The following is a 21,725-nucleotide window of genomic DNA, read 5'->3' as shown; positions in this document are numbered from 1 at the left end:
CATTAGCATAAGGATCAGATCTCTTGCTATCAGCATAGTGGCAGGCTGAGGGAGATGTGCTTCCTGCAGTGTTATGGACATGGCTAACTGATCAGGAGCACAAACAAAACATGATTTTCTGAAGGCTTCTGTGATATTCCTGGGATGAAGCAAGGGACAAACTTTATGGAAGGTAAATGCCTACAATGCTTGCCAGCTGGCTTTTGGTCAGCATTTGTAATACATGGCATATTCTACTCAGATTTCAGCCAGATTCGGATGTGTTTCTGTGTTTGTAGTATAGGGTGATTGAAACTCATTCATTGAACTGTGCTCATTTCCAGTCCTTGGTTCAACAGTGGAATTGATGGGTCGTGCTGGGAGGTTACTGTAGACCTTAATGGGTGGCCTTGCTTAGCTCAAACAATAAAAAACGAGTTAATCTTTCTAAAAAAAATGTGATTTTTATCAGTGATTTTATTTTGCCAAATGACATTTTGAAGACATTTTGCCAAAATGTTTGTCTGCTTGACCACATACAGTTTTATGGTTGAGTATTAAGTTATGTTTCATTGGCGATTTATGTAGCAGTAGTTTCTTGTCTTGACTTTTATATACATAGTAAAGCCTAGTAAATCAATTTTTTAAACGTTTCAGCAATTAATGCATTGCAGCTGTATGTTTGTGTTGGTTTTTATCACTGATTTAATCCAATGTTTATGTATGTATGTGTATATACTTGAACACGTCTGACCAGATGTTATAATTGAAGCTGCAGGGTTCATTTGGGTGGGGGTAGCATTAAGTGGAGAAAATAGTGCTATCAGTTCCACTTTGATAACCCTGGCCAGCAGTGGCCCTTCGGTAAAGTTGTGACCTTAGGGCTTGAACTCTGCAGTCACATGACCGCTTGTAAACTGATTGTTGCATCCCAAGCTCAGCTAGCAGAAAGAGGTTGGCATTAGTGAGAGAAAGAAACATGAGGTGGTGGTGCTGCTGCTGCTTGGGACTGTTTTGTAGCAGATATATGTTTTAATGGCTGCCAGGCAAGTGACTGGCAAACTGGAAGAAGCATGAAATGGATACATGGGAAGGTACAGTCATGGCATGGTTTTTGTTTTCTTAACCTCTTAAGTGAAAGTGTGTGAGTGTCTTTATTGAGAGGGACCTCCATTTTTTTTTTAAATATTCTGTTTAATTTAAATGTTTGTTAAACTTAAGTGGGGAACAAGCTACAATATCCTTGTGTTTTTAAGACTTTGTTTGTTTTTTGCATTTGGGGGTTAAGTGGTGTATTATTAATTTCTTACTCGCTGACCCACCTGGGAAATGTTGATCCCCTTTCTGTTGATAGCAGCAGGGTCAGGGTGGCTCCAGATAAGATCGTTTTGCCCCCCAGGGGCTGATACTGCCCCACAGCTGCTTTGCACTTCACATCTTTTATATTTAGTTTGCATGGAAGCACAATGCTTAAGGTGGTAGTGGGGTGTAGGCTTAAATCTTAAATCTGCTGTCTCAATACCTGTGCTGCTGCATCTTTCATTTTCTCTTGTTTAAGTGAAGTGCTAAAAGCATCTGATGATCATAAAGCCTGCAGTCCTCAGCTTGGGGCTGACACCCCACTGCTCCAGTCAAACTCGTATTTCCCTTCTCTTGTGTAATGAACTCACATTGTTCTCTAATTGAGATCTTTCTTTATCATCATGGGCGCTCAGACCATCAGATTTGTTTTGAGGAAGTATTCCATAAATGACTGTGAACTGCGCCGCTGAGCAGATTTTCAAAACTTTGAATTGAATTGATATGAGAAAACAAGAGCCTGTTCACAGTGTGTGTATACTGTTGTTTATATAAGGATTTAGATGTGAGAATTAAACACAGCTAGTTGAAACGCCTCTGCTGGAAATGTTTGCACTGGGATGTCTGTGCATTGTTTTAGAAATCCAATTCAAACTGGCTTGCCCTTGTGAAAGTGAGATGCATGCATGTCTGTATGTTGGGCTTCTCTGTATGTATTATTCGGTGTGATAGTTGTTGTTGTTGTTGTTGTTGTTGTTGTTGTTGTTGTTGTTTTTTGTCATCACATGCCTTGGTGACGTGTTTCACTGCAGTGATCAGCTGAAACGGGAGATTTCCTTGCTTCTGTGCCTAACAGCTGGGGATGAGTTTAAGACGATTAGGATTAACCATTAAGGAGAAGCATTTCTTTAGTAAAGCAATTCATCTGCAGTTGCTAAACTACTGGTAAAGTCTCAAAACAAACAGAGTACAGTAATTTGTCTTCTGCCCATTTTCGATTCTACATTTGATTCTCTGAATCATATTACCTCCTACTAATCTGTAATGGGCTTTTTTTGTTAAATTTAAAACCATTATTTTTTTCAATCTAATTTCTATGTGTTTCATATTATTTCCCCACTTGAATGGGATCGAATGCCACTTGATACTGTGTGGTATTGTTCTTTTGAATGAACCCTTGCTGCAGCCGGCCACACACAGGGTTTGGTTTTAGCTGATTCTATTGAGTCATATCTGTGAGGCAGTACAATCTGGTCTTTCACCATGTTATTCTCGGCAGGCAGGAAGTGCTATTTCTTTAGTGATCCCCTGTGACGGGGGATGGGGCTGCTGCTGTAGCTGGGGGAGGGAAATAAAGCCTGTGTGAAGATCAATAACAGGGGGTAAGGTCAGGGCTTTGCACACAACAATGGAGGCTATATTTAGCCAGCGATCAGCATGGGTTTCTTCTGACATTGTGATTGGTTTAAACCCAAGCACTCACTTTGTTATCCTTCTACTGTAAATAGAAAAGTATTTAGATCTATTTATTTTCTGTAAGGACCAATTCAATTCATTTTTAGCTAAGAATTGTGTTTAGTAAAACATGCTTTCAATTTGTATTTATTTTCATGTAGCATCAGTAGTGATGATGTGTTGATTTAGTGAAAATGAATACTGTCTCTCATGCATTTTGTTAATTGCATGTATTTATATTTTCTTAAACAAACAAGCAAACCGGAAATTAAACAATTTTCTACAGAAAGCTACCTGGAAACAAACAGGAAACACAGACTGAATCCAATCTGTGATACCAGTAAAGGGTTAAATGTAAACTGACTGTGTTTAAAGTATTACCATGAATTCTTGGATATCGGGGTGCGTAACACCCATACATGTACTCAATTAACATTTTCATTGCTACCCTCAAATTGACACCATCACAAGTATAATTTAAGAAAAACATCTGACTGTATCTTAATGTGCTTTTCCTTTAAAATGAAAAGTTTCAAGATAATTTTCTCAAAAATTAACACAATCAACATTTAAAACATATATACATTTCTTACATGGCTTCTTGTTTTAATATTGTTGTAATAGTTTTATGAAGAAAACTTCAATATTGAAGTTGGCCTCACATAAAGAAGATATATATTATGTTTATTTATTTGTTTGTTTGTTTTGTTTTAACACACAAAACTGCATCCCAGGGATTTTTCCATTAACAATACATGGTACATTCATTGTTATACCAGCAGATAAGAATCTGACTAATTTTGGGAAATGTTACTACTTATCCCTCCCACACACACACACACACACACACACACACACACACACAAAAACCCCTCCCCCCACACACACACACACACAGCACCCCCCAATATTTAAATCCATTTGGGTGTATAAATTGCATGTATTTGGTAGATGGATTAAATCAGAAAATACAACATGTTTTGACCCATATTATTTCATTGTACTATGGCACTTGCTAATTGAACTTCCACACATAAAAAAAAAACACAAAGCTCATGTCAACATTCAAAAAGCCCTTCGTTTAACACCTGCACTGTGTGTCTGAAACTCTTGATTGAATGTCGCCTTAGAGATGGGTAATATGCAGAGAATCCTTTTTTAAGCTTGTTTTTAAATGAAATCCACCCCTAGCCACGGGGAAAACTTTGAAAGATGATCTACAGATGGATGCAATTTTATTACACCTTCCAACAGTTTGATTGAATGCATTGTTAACTTTAAAATAACAGCAGAAGCATGTTAAGATAAGATCACACCACCCCTCAACGTTATGACTCTTACATTAATAGACATCTCTCCCAGAAGGGTTTAAAAAGCCAGTTGTGTTTTCATTTTGTATTAAAATCTGGTATGAAACCTCCTGTGACCTTTGGGGAACAATGTCCCTTTAATGTGCCATGGGGGAGGGATTATTAGGTAAAGACCATAAAATGCTTAGAGTTCAAGATGAGGTTGAGTTTGTGACTGCTTTCTCACTCTCACACACCACTGCAGTGGCACCAGTGTTTGAGTTAACACTACTGTTACAATAGCTTTAGCGGAACAAAGCCAATGCATCAGGTATCATGACCCTAATGTAGTTTAAACTACACAAAAATTAATATTTTAAGTGAAACATTTAAGTAAGAAAAAATAGTAATTATTGTCTTTCCCCAAGCAGCAGATACTGTTTGGTGTTGTTTAAAATATACAAACAACAAATACATGAAACTCACTCCACTCAAATCAAGATTATGAAACACAAATCCGCTAATGTTATGTGAGTCTGCACAACAACCTGCACATTGTTTTAGTTCAACTAAACGTTCTGGTGGCTCAATATGGGTTCTAAATGGAGTTATTATTAGTTTGTGCCACTTAGCTAGTTTTTACAGTGGTTTGTTTGATTGAATAGGAAACACAGGTCACAAAGTGCTGTATTTTTTTTGATTGAATTGCTCTTCACTTCAGTGTTAACAAACAAACAAGCATGCTATATACAATGTAAAGACTGCACGTCTTTAATTACACTGGAATTGACCACAACTGCTTCGGCATTTTAGTTTGGGCACATTTTCTTTCATGCCTTTTAAGCTTTCACTGTAGGAAACTGGAATAGATTTGAAGCATGGTTTAGACTTCTTGGTAGTACAGTACATAGTTCCTTCCTAGAACACTCCATTCACAAGCTCAGCTCTGCAGACTCCACATCACATGTCATATTGATCTTGTTTGCACTTCAGCCCTGAGTTTTAGAACTCTCTACTCCCTATTTAGCACATGTGTGTGAGTGTCTGTGTAATGCGCATTCCTTGCACTTTCGTTGCATTCAATACATGAGCCCCCAAGCTGTCTCCTAGCTGATAACATCTGGGTCATCCTTTTACTTCCATGTGTGAAATAGCAGACCATGGTTTTAAGTCTTTGCACCATTAAAAAGTAGAAACAATACAATTTTTGCTCTTACTTGCCATTCAAAAGCTCAGTCTTTGCACCAGCGCAAATAATTCTGGTTAAACAAAACTGTTCAAATTATACACTTTAAAGGTGGGACTTAGTAAGGTTTATGAAACGGTAACAGAACAGTAATCAATTATCATGTTACTTGCAAATATGTTACCTTTTTACTAGCGTTAAACAAGTGAACAAATATTTGCACTGAAGTAACAGCTTTATTAAAGAGATTACTGTAAATGCAGTCTTTTAGACTCTATGTAGTAGCACTTAATGAAACATAAGGAGATAAGGAGCTGGCTGATGTTTGGACAAATATCTCAAATGTCAATAAAAAATGACCGTTCCCGATCTAAGTGAGAGGTGTAAGAAGAGTTTGTTGTTTTTGACATGTTGTTGACACATCCCCCAGAAGCAGATGAGGTCTGTCCCACCACAAAACTATTTCTCATAAAATGAAAAGCAGGGGAGGGGGTGTAAAGGTCATTGCTAACTCAAGTGCAAGCCTGCTGAAGCCAGCATTCTTATACAACAGGCTTGCATTAATTAGTGACAAATACCAAAGGTCAGGAGTCAGTGACCATTAGGCAAGGGTGGCTCCTGAAAGGGTTCACTGAGAAATCCTTTAGGGGTATTCGAAGCAGGAGCCAGTAGCTGTGCTTCTGCAGTTATCTAATTGGGCTTAAAACTAGCAGTTTGACTTTAAAGTAGAGGGGGGAGAGATAGTCTGTGATCCTGTAGTAGGTCACCAAGGTTTATTATTATACAGCCTTCTTAAATCACTCTGTTCAAATAAGTATTGTTCTTCAAAGATTCTTTATTTTCATGACCTAATATTTATGGCAAAGGCTAATCATTTAATTATGACGATTTGCATTTAGGCTGGAGGACAATATTCAGACCACGTGATAATCGTATATCAAGGGACTTCTATCGTGAGGATTACACTATTTGCACAATTATAAATCCTTAAACAGGCCAGAAGACTGGAATTTAAAATATCTATACCATATAGCATCTCACTGGTCTGCTGTCAAACAGTGTTAGATGATATCATAATTATGAGCATATATATATATATATATATATATATATATATATATATATATATATATATATATATATATATATATATATATATATATATATATATATATATATATATATATATATATATGTGTGTGTGTGTGTGTTTTTATAACCCTTGCTAATTACTGAAGCATGAATGTGGTAAATTGGATAGAACTGCATTCTTGCGCTGCAAAGGCTTGCAAAGCTCTGCTATTCATGGTAACCATGGCATCTTCCCATCTGTTAGGGATTTATGACAGGGTGGGGGTAGGGTTTAGATTGAGTTTAGTCCCCACCAAGTTATACAGGACAAGAAAAAGAAATTTAAGAGGCCTTAGCTAATACTCTCCCAGTGTTGCATTTTTTCATCTGGTAAATGAAGGGAGGGATTATGCTATTTAAGATTTGTGTTTTTTCATTTATAAATGGAGGGAGGGATTATGCTATTTTAGATTTGTGTTTTTTCATTTATAAATTGAGGGAGGGATTATGCTATTTAAGATTTGTGTTTTTTCATTTATAAATGGAGGGAGGGATTATGCTATTTAAGATTTGTGTTTTTTCATTTATAAATGGAGGGAGGGATTATGCTATTTAAGATTTGTGTTTTTTCATTTATAAATGGAGGGAGGGATTATGCTATTTTAAGATTTGTGTTTTTTCATTTATAAATGGAGGGAGGGATTATGCTATTTAAGATTTGTGTTTTTTCATTTATAAATGGAGGGAGGGATTATGCTATTTTAAGATTTGTGTTTTTTCATTTATAAATGGAGGGAGGGATTATGCTATTTTAAGATTTGTGTTTTTTCATTTATAAATTAAGGGAGGGATTATGCTATTTTAAGATTTTGTGTTTTTTCATTTATAAATGAAGGGAGGGATTATGCTATTTTAGATTTGTGTTTTTTCATTTATAAATTGAGGGAGGGATTATGCTATTTAAGATTTGTGTATTTTCATTTATAAAGGGAGGGAGGGATTATGCTATTTAAGATTTGTGTTTTTTCATTTATAAATTGAGGGAGGGATTATGCTATTTAAGATTTGTGTTTTTTCATTTATAAATTGAGGGAGGGATTATGCTATTTAAGATTTGTGTTTTTTCATTTATAAATTGAGGGAGGGATTATGCTATTTTAAGATTTGTGTTTTTTCATTTATAAATTAAGGGAGGGATTATGTTATTTAAGATTTGTGTTTTTTCATTTATAAATTAAGGGAGGGATTATGTTATTTAAGATTTGTGTATTTTCATCTGATAATTAAAGGGAGGGATTATGCTATTTAAGATTTGAAGCAGCTTTTTCATCCTAAAGTGTGTGCTGTGTTTTGTCAGCTGTTACCTAGGCGACTGCATTTTTCAGCCCAGATTGCATTAGATTTCATGTCCACAGAATAAAGAAAGAATCCCTTGTAGTGCTCATGAATGCATATATATGAAAACATTTTTTAATGCAGTTCATCTTCTTGTGAAGGGGGTTAGATGTCACTAATTAAATCTTAGATGAATGCAAATAATCAAATAGGAAGTGCGGTCTGGGAGAGAGTGATAATCAGTAATCTGTTCTAATGGGAGCATATCAAAACAGATTTATTTTATGGTTATTTAAAAATATTGTTTTACCCTTTCTAAAATAAAAGAACCCTTCTTTTTGCCACAGAATGGGGGTTTTATTAATCAGATTAGTTTACCTAAACATGGAAGGACCAACACTGGTACATTTTATTTCAGTCTTTTATTTTTCAGTGTATTTAAAGTGAAAACATTGTCCTTCTAAAGGCCTGTGTAAAGCAGTGATAAATAATTCTTAAAACTAAAATAAACTGCAGTACAAAAATATTTGTAATCCCCCAGAACAGTGATTACAGGATTGAAAAAGTGACATAAATAAATAATATTTGACTATTAACTGTTTAAGGTGAAATTCAAAAGGCATTTATTTGTCATTCTCTGAAAGCACAAGGAGAGCAAGGATGTTCTAGAATCTTTGGAGAACATCCTAGAATTAATATGGGGTGGGATGCTTTTGCCTGCTGTGCCAATTGTAACTTCTTCTTTTTTTTTAAATTCAGAGCTGTTTGTATATAGTTGCCCTATATTTGTGTGGTCTATTTGGAAAGCGAGGTCTGTAATACTGTGTAATTCAGTGTGCTATTTTAAGTGACTATTCATTACTTTTCATTCCAGCATAAACCCTGCCCATGAACTTTCAAATGGTCTTGCATCTGTTTGTGTTTAGTGTGATTTCTTCTGATTCTTTTTATTTGTACATCTCAGCATGTCATTATATTGAACCTTGCTGTTGTGTTCAAGCTGATCTCATCTAAACAAGCAAACAGAGGGCTGGCAATGTTACTGTTTCTCGCCTCTTGGATGTGAAGGATTTCTGCTCAAGCTCACACAGGCACTCAGAGCTGCAAATTGAGGCCTACCAAATACTGGTACCTTTTACTCATTTAGCAGCGTGTCCCATATCTCGATTCAGCTTTATTTATTTTTTATGGGAGCCACCAAATTCAGCAGAAAAATAAATGTACTGCAGCTTGGAATACATGGAGATCAAAGCAAACTAATGTAGAGAAAACCTGAGTTAGTCTCTTTGGACTCTTACTGTTGTTCCATTCTGCGTGATAATCCTACTTATTAAATGCCTTAGTCGTTGATAGAGTCCAGATCCGCTGCTCTCCAGCCCTGTCCTGTCATGACGAGGATGTTAAAATGTGCCTCAGTCTCCCAGAGTAATGTGTCAGTTTCTATTGCTTGAAGTAATGTAATCATTTGCGTGCTATTTTCACTTGAAAATAATGAATGGAGATTTTTTTCCCTTCTTTTAAAGCTCTGTCGAATACATTTTTTAAAGGACTCTTTTGAAAACAATATTTACAGTAGCATCTTTCGCTCTAATAAATACCCTCTATCAGCCCATGCTGTTGATCTCTGTATGACAGTAAACGCAGCCTTAGCATTAAGAATCTCATAAATGTATGCTACTGCTTTAGATGTAAAACCAATTACTACCTGATTTCTAAACACAGACATATGTATACATTTCTCAGTAATTCAGCTTCAGGAATGACCTCACTATTGACCAGCATACATGGGGTCTCTTCCCTGTATATAAAGAGAGCCAGCCAAGGAGTTCAATCAAGCCCTTTTCTTTGTTCTTTCCAGATGACCGTGCTGATCGAACCTGCCTTATCTGTGGGGACCGAGCCACTGGGCTGCACTATGGCATCATCTCATGCGAGGGGTGCAAGGGGTTCTTCAAGCGCAGCATCTGCAACAAGAGGGTGTACCGCTGCAGCCGGGACAAGAACTGCGAGATGTCCCGCAAGCAGCGGAACAGATGCCAGTACTGCCGGCTGCTCAAGTGTTTACAGATGGGAATGAACCGGAAAGGTAACGAGACACCGTTATTGTTGATGCATGCAGTGGTTCCAAACTGCAAACCTCGGGGACAAGGGCCTGCTTATATAGTTTCAGTGTGCATACAACGCTCTGGACTAGCTCATTTTCCCCCCATTAACACTTTATTAATGCCTAATAGATTTCAATTCCTTAATAAGGCATTATCGAGTACTGTAGAAACAATATTACAAACATTTTTTGTGGTATGCTTTTTGACTGTGTTCTAATTTGTACTGTGTTTGGGATGCTACAACCCCCACTATAACACCACTGGTTATTTTATGTGAATAATTTGAATCTCATCTTACTAAAACCTGAATGGGACCCGGATTGGGCCAGTAATCTCATTTAACAATGAAATTCTGTGTTTACACCACCGCAGGCAGGGTTGGTATGATGAAGAGTCGGTTTTCTTAGGCTTGAGGCTTCAATTCACCTTAATAGTGATTTGATGTTCTGGTGACCTGTTAGTTTTGTTGATTAACAGTAGATCAGTTTATTTTTTTTTAAGATGTTTGTGGATAAGGTGTGGTGCTGAATAAGAATGCTGCTGAAAATACCTACGTGGGTCGTCGCTGATGATACTGAATCAGACACAGAGCAGTGGGTGTTGACACGCCACAAAGGCGCGCAGAATTAATAAACAACACCTGCCCGACGCTAGGTTACCAACAATGGTAATCCTAGCACTGGACTTAATAAAGAAAAGAAAAGAAAACAAAGCTAAAAATAAAGGTTTGCCACACAAGGCGAGCGCTAGCCTCACTAAACAAGACGTCCCGCTCCAGGAACCTACTAAACCCTCTCTATACTTAGTTTGGGATCAGATCCCCTAAACTGACCTACCACTGTTGCTCCCCAAGTCCTGGCCTCTGGGTCTTCCTGATGGTCCTGGCAGGGTGGTGCCTTCACAGACACCATCTTGTAGTTGAAGGGTTCCGTAGTAGTTATCCTGCGGAGCGGACGTTCTCCTCCGTTTACATCCTCGATGTAAATACAGCAGATTTTCGCTCAGCACCTGTCTGCATGCCTGTGGCCGTGCGGTTGCCAGTGGTGCTGCTGTGTTCTTGAACAGGCATAGGCTCCCTGGGCGCCTGATCAGCTCAGCTCCATGGAACCCCCCCCCCCCCCCCCAGCCAATTGGGACCTTCTGATCAGCTCAGCTCCGGGCACGCCCCCCCAAAGCCAATCAGGACCTTCTGATCAGCTCAGCTCCAGGCAAGCCCTCCTGCCCACTAAGCGGCAGCGCATCTTGACTCTCTGTCACCAACTGTCTCTTTGGTAAACTCAGGGGTAGAGAGCAGGATTAGAAGTACTGATACTCACAGTTCTTTGACTTTGTTACCTATTAAGGCATGAACCACAAAGCCACCTTGCTAATTTGTAATATTAGCTAACCAGACAGTCTTATGTAACAGCTTCAAATATAAACTGCTCAATCCTCGACCCTTGCTATGGATCACAAGGTCTGATCACAGCAAGTTTGAATTGCAACACACGAAGTGCCAGGAAGTGGCAGCAACTTCACCTATTGTCTTTGAAACAACATTCGACTACTTACAATTCTTTGGTAACGATTCAGAGTATACAGCTTTGAGAATGTAGCCCGCTGTATATTGGTAACTGGCCATGATTCCTTGGCAGTGCAGTTTTAAATGTAATTACCCTTCTTGCAGGGAGTTTTCACATCTGAGGTGGTTAGTGTATCTCACACTGTTCTGTGAAGCATGAAGCCAGCAAGCTTTCTGAAAGGGTCATGGCCAGGCTATGATTGTTTTAATTATTACAAAAGCTGTTAAAGTTCACCTGCTTATAAAAACATCCATAAATATAAATTATGTTCATCTCATTATTTATTTTATTTGATAAGCATTTCAGCAACATAATTAACATTCAGTAACAGTGAGGTCTTTGTATCCTCTACCACTTTCAGACAAGGTCATGTTTCAGATGGCTTAAGGGTTAAAAACAGAGATGTGATATTTTAATAAGCGCGATGTTCACACCTGCACGGTAACTTTTTAAACTGTTGCACAGGCCGACCAGGATAACCGGTACAGTCAGGTTTATCCAGCCCTTCTGCCACAAGCTCCCCTGATGGATAAATGAGAGTGGCGCTTTTAGGAAACACACACTAGATTGTGAAACAAGCTTTCCAACACAGTATAACAGAATAATCACTAAAAGAAAATATATATAAAAATTACATTTTCAAACAACATCAGACGTACAATAACATGCATGCAGTTTATATTGCAATATAAGGTACAATACTGGAAAACAACGTTTGCAGCAAAGGTCTGTACTGTATATAAACAGTATTCAAAAAGCAATGAGAATGCATTAAAACATAAACATCAACCCTTATGATGCGAGCAGTACTGGTAGATAGCACATGCTTTTACTTATCAAATGCAGTGTCAGTTAACAAAAAAAATATTTTAATAGCTTTAGAACTAGTAAAACCTACATAATAAATCAACAAACACAGTAGGCTTTATAGAGTTCAGCCGTTGCTGTGTGGGCCAGTGGAGAAACGGGCTTGTAACGAGGAGGCCCCTGGTTCAAATCCTGACTCAGCCACTAACTCACTGTGTGACCCTGAGCGAGTCACTAAACCTCCTTGTGCTCTGTCTTTGGGGTGAGACGTTGTTGTAAGTGACTCTGCAGCTGATGCATAGCTCACACACACTAGTCTCTGTAAGTCGCCTTGGATAAGCATCTGATAAATAAACAAATAATAATACTGACATGCTCTATGCATTCCCTCTGTGCTACTGACCCAGGTGCATGTCAGAAAACATTTTAGCATTTTATAATACAATCAATCTGTTACAAGGGATTCATGAGAGGCATATAAACGAGTGCTGATTGGAAAAACTAACTTCAGTGGAAATGTTGATATTGAGATTTATTTTCATGTCTTTTTTAAATCCTGTTGTAAAGATTGAAGTATCTTATGAAATCTAAAATAACACTTCTCAGAAACTAAGGGTCTCATCACACTGGATAGCATCAACCACTCGCCTGTGCCTATTCTAGGATTCCTCCTGAAAAGAAGTGATTGATGTAATCAAGATGGATTCCCTTATGCTGTAAAATGCTTTAAAAAAAATCCACTTGTGGCTTATCCTGACAGTGTGAAAACTAGCTGCATGTCAAGCATTGGATGTCACAGAATTTTCTAATGTTGAATTCAGATAAAACCGAGGTTATGCTAATGGGTTCACAGAACCAATTAAAAGGAATTGTGGGATTACATGAGCTCGACCCTTGCAGTCTCTCATCAAAACTTAAACTAGAAATTAGTTTGGGAGTCATCTGATCTATCATTTGCGATTCATATTAGGGAAGTTACTAAAGTATCTTTTTACCATTTGAGAAATATAGCCAAACTTAAACCAATTCTTTCCTTATCTGATGTAGACAGACTAATGCGTGCCTTTGTTTCATCTAGAATTGATTATTGTAATGCACTTTTTTCTGGTGTCCAAAACATGCAGTATCCCGCTTGCAGCTTGTTCAGAATACTGGCGCAAGAATTCTGACTAAAACCAGGAAAAGTGAACATATTACCCCTGTTTTGGGGTGGGGGGGGGGGGGGGGGTAAAACAAACTAAAAAAGAAAATGACCATGTACAGCATTTACGTTGATAAATAATGTATTGATAAATAATATTAAACAGCTGTCTACAAAGTATTTGTTTAGCTTTATGGCTGATGGAGTTCTACAGTGATTTACTGCTTTGGACACAAATTACTGAACTGGTAACACATGTTTTAACGTGTTTCAGCAGTTCTGTAGTGTTACAAGATGACGAATGTATTCACTACCATACATAAACCCTGCTTCTCTACGCTCATTCTTTCCCATAGGATTTGTTAAAAGCTTCAGTGTTCCTTTGTAGAAGCTGGCGGCACAGCGAGCAAAATGTTAGGATTATTGTCTAGCAACACAGTTCCGGTGTCGTCTTAATTTGTGGATTTATTTGACTTATCTGTGGCACTGTGTTTTGGAAGAACGATGAGATTCAAGGTATTACAAATTGTATACACTGCTGTGCAAAAGTGGTAGACATGCTGCATTTTTCTACTCTGATGCATTATGAGTTGCAACAATGTACTCAAAGCCTCCACTAGTGTTTTCTACTATTATAACAACTTTGACTTGCATAAAGGAAAAACATTGAGTGTGGGATCCGAAGCATAATCTATAAGTACAGAGAAACATCATCTGTAATTGACAAACACAGGACTGGAAGACCCAAAAAGCTGTCTAACAAGGACGAGCAATACTTGAAGATGATATGCTTAAGGAACAGAAAAAAGACCAGTGTTGAATTGACAACAGAACTGGCAGAAGGCACAGGTGCTGGTTATTCCCAGGGTCAACAAAAGCAACACGGGAGGAGGGAGGGCTTTTTCTTGTAGAGATCCTGAATTATGGAATGCTCTGCCTTCGTTTGTCAGGGAAGCTGGGACCATTACAGTTTTCAAGTCAAGAGTAAAAAAGCACTTTTATAAAATTGATTTCTTATCTTAGTGGGTTTTAATGTAATTTTTAAATTGCTCAGAAGAGGCACACCTTGAATTTGCTGGGGTTTTTTTTTTTTTTTTTTATTCAAATAAGACAGAGATAAGGTTGCTATGCAAAGACAAAGATTTATTTCCAGACCTTGTTTGATATGCAAAAGACTGATTACAGCTGATTTAAGAATTCTGCTGGTTGGAATAGAAAATCACTGAGTACCTAATCAAGATCTAGCATGATTTATTGCATAGTAAACTTCAGAAGTTATTGATTTAAAGCATTTAAATCCCTACAAACAATCCCTAACCAATGGTGCGTTTACACTGGCTTTTTTTAGGACGGGCTGTCTCAGGTCATTTTTCTGCAGTGTAAACACACACGGCCTACTCTCAGCTACCCTAGAAATGGCCAATTAAAGACGTGACGCCGCGCCAGCGTCGGTCCGTCGGAAAGACAGAGTAAACTCGCCGGACTTTAGAACAGCACACGCACAACGTGAGTGCCACTCGGCTCCTCCCCCACGGAATCGAAACAGGAAGACGCTGCAGTGCCGTTGCAGCGTCACAAAAAGAGAAGAACGGCTTGAGGCACGAGCGTCCTGAAGATTTGAATTTATTAACTGTTTCTATTGGGGAGTATTTGTAAATATCTACGTTTTATTATTAAGTTGTCGTCAAAAGTGTACATACTCCAAATATCCATACATTGGGCTATGTAAACTTTCGACAATAACATTTTTGCTTTGTTAAACAGGTGCAGACCCTGGAGGACGTCAGCGAAACAAAAGTGTAATATTTGAGTGTATCGGTGAGAATTATTAAAAAAAAAAAAGTTATCAAAAATAATTTTATACAAAAACTATCCTGGATTGTATTTTTCCCAGTTATTTTATTGTAAACCTCTTAGTTACTGGTTTAGTTTCAAACACACTTTTACACACCGTCTTTGTGTGTGTACATTATATATATACACACACACACAAGGTGAGATAATATTGGTGAAGAAACGGAATAGAGTTGTTTTTGAAAACAACAATCTTTATTATTACAGTAATAAACAGCAAAGTTACTCATCCTACTTGAGGTGAAATCCTTTAAATAACACATGGGTCAGGAACCGCTATGTTGTGTCAGACACTGTCTAAACGAATAACCATGTTTCTCGTAGACTGCAAGATAATTATATATTTAAGATGAGCCCCTGCAATATGAACACGACACTGTGGTGTTTGTTTGTAATACCACTCTGCCTCTTCCACCTTTTGTGGTTTGGGGAGGGGAAAACTTGTCATCCCTCCAGTGGTTGTCATGACGTCACCGAGCACCCGTTGTAATTTTAGATGGTATGTGCGCTCATTTGGACCTAAGCCAGCTCATAGTATAAAAGCTACGTGGAAAATAAGAATCTCAACGATCAGTCGGACCTGAGTCTGCTTAGGTCTGAGGTGGCAGTGTAAATGTAGATCTTTGCCATTTATATTGATATACCAGTATTTATTAAGTCTTCTCTCAACTACTGTTATAGTACAGTAGAATCTCACCAACCAACACGGCTGCTCAGATGTGATTCCTAATCCTAATCTGTACCACTCTAAAGATATTTGAACACTAAAAACTCTTTGAAAAAAAATACTTGGACAGTCGTCATTGTTCTGCACACTTACCACAGAACTGGCACAGAATTAATTCGACATATATGTCAATATGGATTGCTTTAACTCAAAAATGTCAAACCAGTACTGCAGTCCAAAAAGCTAACTCTGCTAATGTATTCCTAGATATGACCACACTAGGGTCTATTATAATGATCAAACAGCACCTTCTCTGCCGAAGCTCCACTGGTGTTTTCCCCTGGGGGATGTTTTATTAACATCACTGAATGAAATTTAAATACAGGCCTCTAGTATTTTGGTGCAGCCCTGTATTGATCATTTTAAATACAGTGTTTGAATATTTCAGTACAGCATCCACCACTTATTCTGTACAGGGTTATTTCGGGCAGCCATTTATATCGGACAAATAGTTTGCCATTCCCATTGATTTCAATAACAGCATCATTTATACCGTGTTAAGCACGCGTATAGTTCGGGCAAACTGTTTGGATCTTGTTATGTCCAATTCACATAGAATTAAATAATAAACACACTAATTACCGTAGGAATCTCTCTTACTAATCCACCAATCAGCTGTTTTCACCTCGTTAGCTTGCAAATTCAAATAGATTTCAGTACAAAAGGTGGCACTTTACTGTAGTAAAAAAGCGTGACAGATTGCTCAATCAGCTGTTTGGACCTCGTTACTGAGCGATTACTCCTGTGCTGTACCTTGACTGTACCTTCCAGACAATGAAGATACTAAATCTAATGAATTCTAGTTTTGTTTCCCCTGTTGTCCTGCTAGTGTTGTTGTTAGTTGATTCAGATGTTAGACTGAGTGTTTATAGTAATGGGTGGAATCTCTTCCAGATTCACTCGCAGGCACTAGCTGTAGCTGTTTGTATATTTATTTAGATCTTGGGTGCTCCCTTTGTAAAGCCTTTTGAACCCTAGGTCAAATGGCTCACACTGTACCGGTTCAAGCTGGAAATGAAGACATTAGGTTTGAAGAGTTCTCTCCACTGGAAGCTGCTCACTGCATGTGGGTGACAGGCTGCTGCATAATTAGCACAATGGATTTGGTCTCCAGTGGCATGACAGACCACCCTGCAATGAAATTGCTTTGCATCCTATTTATAGTACAGTATTCTGACATTTCAAGCAGCTTCCTTGAGTCTTAAAGCAGGAGAAATCCAAGACAAAAAATATTCCACTGGGATCTCCCATCACCACAGAAAGCAATGTATTGATGTTACCTGTCAAAGCCACACTGACATTCATGTGCAAACACAGCATTGAAATTACCAAGCAGTTAACAATGATTAGTTCCAGTTGAAATGTGCCTTTGTCTGGCTTATGGGGGTGCAATATACACTCTCTCCTATAAATATTAGGGATTCTCTTTCGCTGTGGTAGAGACCATTAGCTGGTCTGGTTTGCATTCTGTAGTCTTCCCAATATTGTATTGCAAAGCTTTTTAAACCATGTAGCTTGCTTCTGTCCCAAAGCCAACTGTTTAGCATTGTTGTGTGGGCAAGTGGAAGTCACCAGTTGCTAAGTTGCTTGCCTTTCTGTTTGACCTGCACAAAGTGCCCCACAAGGCAGATTCTAATCTGGATCAGGCTGGCTGAAAAGCTAGATTGAACTAGAACAGCGTGTCAGGCTCAGATCTGCTTGCTTAGAAACCCCAGCACAACTGCAGAATGCACTAGCCAAGGAATAGATCGCTTGGACTGCAGTCTCCCAGATTCATCTGCTCGGGGTGCCCTGAAAATATGTGCAGCTATTAAATCAGCCCTGTACTGACAGCAAAGATATGTACAATTATTATTACGGTTTTAAATCTTTTACCCTATTTATACTAGCCAACACTTAGAAAAGCTATCAGATTGCATCAGTGTGCTGTTATAACAGAAGCCGGCGGATTAAATCATCTTAGCCTGAGCTCCAAGCTTATATCACAGGCTCACTGCTGAAAGATCTGAATGGCAATGATATTTGCTGTGCTGTTGCACCATTAAGCGGTGGTTAGTCTGCAGTAGTGTGATCAGCAGTGATGGCAGTATCAGAGGTGAAACCCTGCCGGTGGCACTCATACTGGCAGGGGTTTTTATAGGTGGACTTAAATATCTAGAGTGCTAAATATAAGTCAGAAATGCAATGTTTTAAGGGTGCTGTTTTGTGTTAGATGGGGTATTAGGCCCTGTGAGAATTAGATGTGAACGCCCCCTATTAATAAGAGAATGTAAACTGTCCTGCTGCAGGGTCACGAAAACAAAGGTCATTTCAGTACATGTACTCAAAATTCTACTTTCAGCTTCAATCTTCAAAGGCATATTCTGAATTGCTGTCTCATATACTTTATACTGGATATGCTATTGAGACTACACAAGGAGGTAAAAGCACAGAGTGAGTTTATTTGTTCTGCAGTTAAAATGTACATTTCAGTATAGTTTTCAATACTTAATTATTCTCTGAATTTATTTATCAAGAGATACGTAAGGAAAGTTTTAAAAACCAAGCCCTGAGTAAAACCAGATTTTCACATTGCACTGTACTAATTACAGTTTGTGTGTTTAGATTATTAGGCATGTGCAGTATTGTTAAATTTGAGGTAGAATGTTCTGTAGAAGTGATTGAGCGCCCTCTGCTGTTCACTGATAATACCTTCAACACATTGTAAGGTGAATAAATCCTAAATCTGGGAGGTGTGTGGGGGAGGGAAGATTGGAGCAATGAGAGACGGGAGACTGTAGGTTTGTATTCCAGCTTCCTCTATCCTACCAGTGAGAGAGATTCCACTAACTGCTTAACTGTATACCAATAACACCACTCGAAACTGCAGACCAGTAGACTAGTCAAATATACCAATGTATATACAGTTACAGACTGAAGTATTTGGGCAGTTAAAAAAAAAAAAAAAAAAAAAAAAAAAAGAGAAAAACCATAAAGAAAGTGATTTCTATAATTTCTAATTATTCTTTTGAAATATATAAATTAGAGATTCAGCTTTATAATAAACAACAAATTATGACATAACATACTTACAATGAAAAATAACATGTAAAAACTAATTTCATACTTTGACAGAAGTATCTGGGCTCCCTTACATTAGTATTTGGTGTGCCTACCGTTAGCTTCCTTTACAGCTTGCAGTTCCTGTTATCTTTCCAGAGATATTTTTGCCCATTCTTCAACACATACAGCTTTGAGTTCTGCAATCGACACTGGTTTCTTTTTTGCAAACAGCAGCCTTCAAGTCGATACACATCATCTCGTTGGGATTCAACTCTGGGGACTAAGATGGCCAATCCCTAACTGTAATCTTCCTTTTTTTTCTCCACAAATTCCTTTTATACTTCTCAGAATGCTGAGGATCATTATCCTGTTGGAACACAAACTTCTGTTCAATACCTCTTCTAGAACTGTGTGTAACAAATGAGAATGCAAAATGTATTGATATTTTTTAGCATTCATTGATCCTTCTACAATACAAAGGTTGCCAGTGCCTAAGGAAGAAAAACAAGCCCATGCCATCACACAACCTGCAACATGTTTAACACTGGGCACGATGAACTTTTCTTTAAATTCTCTCTCTCTTCCTCCAAACATATTGTTGCTTTCTTGGTGAAAACAAGTTATGTTTTGGATTCGTCTGACCATAAAATTTGGTTGAAGAAATCATCAGGCTTCTTCAAGTATTCAATGGAAAACTCCAATCTCTTTCTTTTGTGTATTGTTTTTAAGGGATCGTTGAATTGTTCGCGCGTGACTTTCTTGAACATCTTATCTAAATTCTTGTGTCAAATCTTTTGCAGTAATCCGAGGATTAGGGTTAGGGTTATTTAAAAACTGAATTGTCTTGGGTAGATAAGTGTTCACCCCCCTGGGTCAATACTTTGTAGAACTACCTTTGGCAGCAATTACAGCTGTGAGTCTTTTGGGGTAAGTCTCTACCAGGTTTGCACACCTGGATTGTGCAATATTCACCCATTCTTGGCAAAATTGTTCAAGCTCTGTCAAGTTGGATGGGAATCTTTGGTGGAAAGCAATCTTCAAGTCTTTCCACAGATTCTCAGTCGGATTCAAGTCCAGGCTTTGACTGGGCCACTCTAGGACATTCACATTCTTGTTTTTAAGCCACTCCAGTGTCGCTTTGGCTGTGTGCTTGGGGTTATTGTCCTGCTGAAAGGTGAATCTCTATCCCAGTCTTAGGTCTTTTGCAGACAGAAGCAGGTTTTCCTCAAGCATTTGTCTGTATTTAGCTCCAACCATTTTGCCCTCTACCCTGACAAGCTTCCCAGTCCCTGCCGATGAAAAGCATCCCCATAGCATGATGCTGCCACCACCATGCTTCATGGTAGGGATGGTGTTACCTGGGTTACGTGCTGTGTTGGGTTTGCACCAGACATAAAGCTTTGCATTTAGGCCAAATAGTTAAATTCTTGTTTCATCGGACCACAGTATCTTTTGCCACATCTTTTCAGTCTCCCACATGCCTTTTTGCAAATCCAGATGGGATTTTATATGGGCTTTTTTCTGAAATGGCTTCCTTCTTGCCACTCTTCCATACAGGCCAGATTTGTGGAGTACCTCAGCTATTGACGCATGGACAGTTTCTCCTATCTCAGCCATGGAATGCTGTAGGTCTTTCAGGGTTGTCATTGGCCTCTTGGTTGCTTCTCTGACCAATGCCCTTCTTACCCGGCTACTCAGTTTGGGAGGATGGCCTGCTCTAAGCAGATTCTGGGTGGTACCGTATACCTTCCACTTCTTAATGATCGACTTGACTGTGCTCCAAGGGACATGCAATGCCTTTGAAATCTTTTTATATCCCTCCCCTGATCTGTGCCTTTCCACAAATTGGTTTCCTTGGTCTTCAATTCACTACCCAACTGTGGGACCTTACAGAGACAGATGCATTTAATCTGAAATCATGTGAACCACTTTTATTGCACACAGATGGACTCCATTTAACTTATTGTGTGAACTGTTTTCCTGTAACTCACTGAAGAAGCCCATCTATTATTTTTTATGTACACATATATAATATGCATTTTATAATACATGGATACTGTTAAAGATGAGGTTCAGCAGTACAGTTCAGTTTTTTTTCAATGCTGTACAGACGTTCTGTGTTATCCGTTATCTCTAACATTATCACTTTTTGACGTCGCTACTGTGGTATTATGCCTTTTTTTTTCCAATGGCTCAGGATGCAAATATAGCCTTCATCCGTGTATATGTTCTTTTGAGGTTTACATGGCTTTGATTTTAATGAGATTTTATTTGCCCATTCATAATTCTGTTCTAGTAGAAGACACTAAAATGTATTCATTCCTTGACCTCAGCAGGGTAGTCTTTCTGTGAAGCTTCTAAACTAACCTAGATGGATGTTACCGTAGGCCAACATATTTCAATTTGATTCCACATAAGTTTGCCAGTTTCAATTTTCACAGTAGTTTTGTATAACATATATTATTACTATAGGTTTCAATAGTGTTCCATTATGCTTTACTTTTCTGTTTGTTACCTTGCTTGTCTATGCTTTCCTACACTATGCTTTAACCTTGGTAAACCTCAGTAAACATAGGGGTACACCGTGAAAGACAGCAGCTCGTGTTACTATACATTAGAAGACAGCGTTTATTGTGTCCTTATCTTATCTGAAAGTGGCCTTGCTCAAGTAAGCACCTCCTGCTCCAGTCCTCCCGTCTGGAGTGACTACAGTGCAGTGAGAATCGCTCTGTGTAGAGAGTTCACTCTGATCAACACTAGAGGGACCCAGGCTCTCACAAGCAGAAGTATTATAGTGCCCTCTATAAGATACTAACTACAAGAAGGAGCCATCATATTCACTTTTGTTTCTGAATTATGGATTGTTGAACAGG

At 38.3% G+C, this 21,725-nt stretch overlaps 1 protein-coding gene across 1 annotated transcript in view; it reads left to right on the top strand.

The window, feature by feature from the left end:
- The first annotated feature begins 1,051 nt into the window (after positions 1-1,051).
- The window catches only part of LOC121303639 (nuclear receptor subfamily 6 group A member 1-like), a 35,036-nt gene continuing 14,362 nt past the window's right edge, over positions 1,052-21,725 (top strand). The window contains exons 1-2 of the mRNA XM_041234442.1: positions 1,052-1,073; positions 9,473-9,700. Coding sequence (XP_041090376.1) covers positions 1,058-1,073; positions 9,473-9,700 — 244 coding nt within the window. The 5' untranslated portion in view covers positions 1,052-1,057. The remainder of the gene's footprint in view (positions 1,074-9,472; positions 9,701-21,725) is intronic.

The sequence above is a fragment of the Polyodon spathula genome, chromosome 34, assembly GCF_017654505.1.
Source record: "Polyodon spathula isolate WHYD16114869_AA chromosome 34, ASM1765450v1, whole genome shotgun sequence".
Classification (NCBI taxonomy): domain Eukaryota; kingdom Metazoa; phylum Chordata; class Actinopteri; order Acipenseriformes; family Polyodontidae; genus Polyodon; species Polyodon spathula.
Note: the sequence above shows the minus strand (reverse complement) of the source record. Positions and strands in the feature narration are given on the sequence as shown.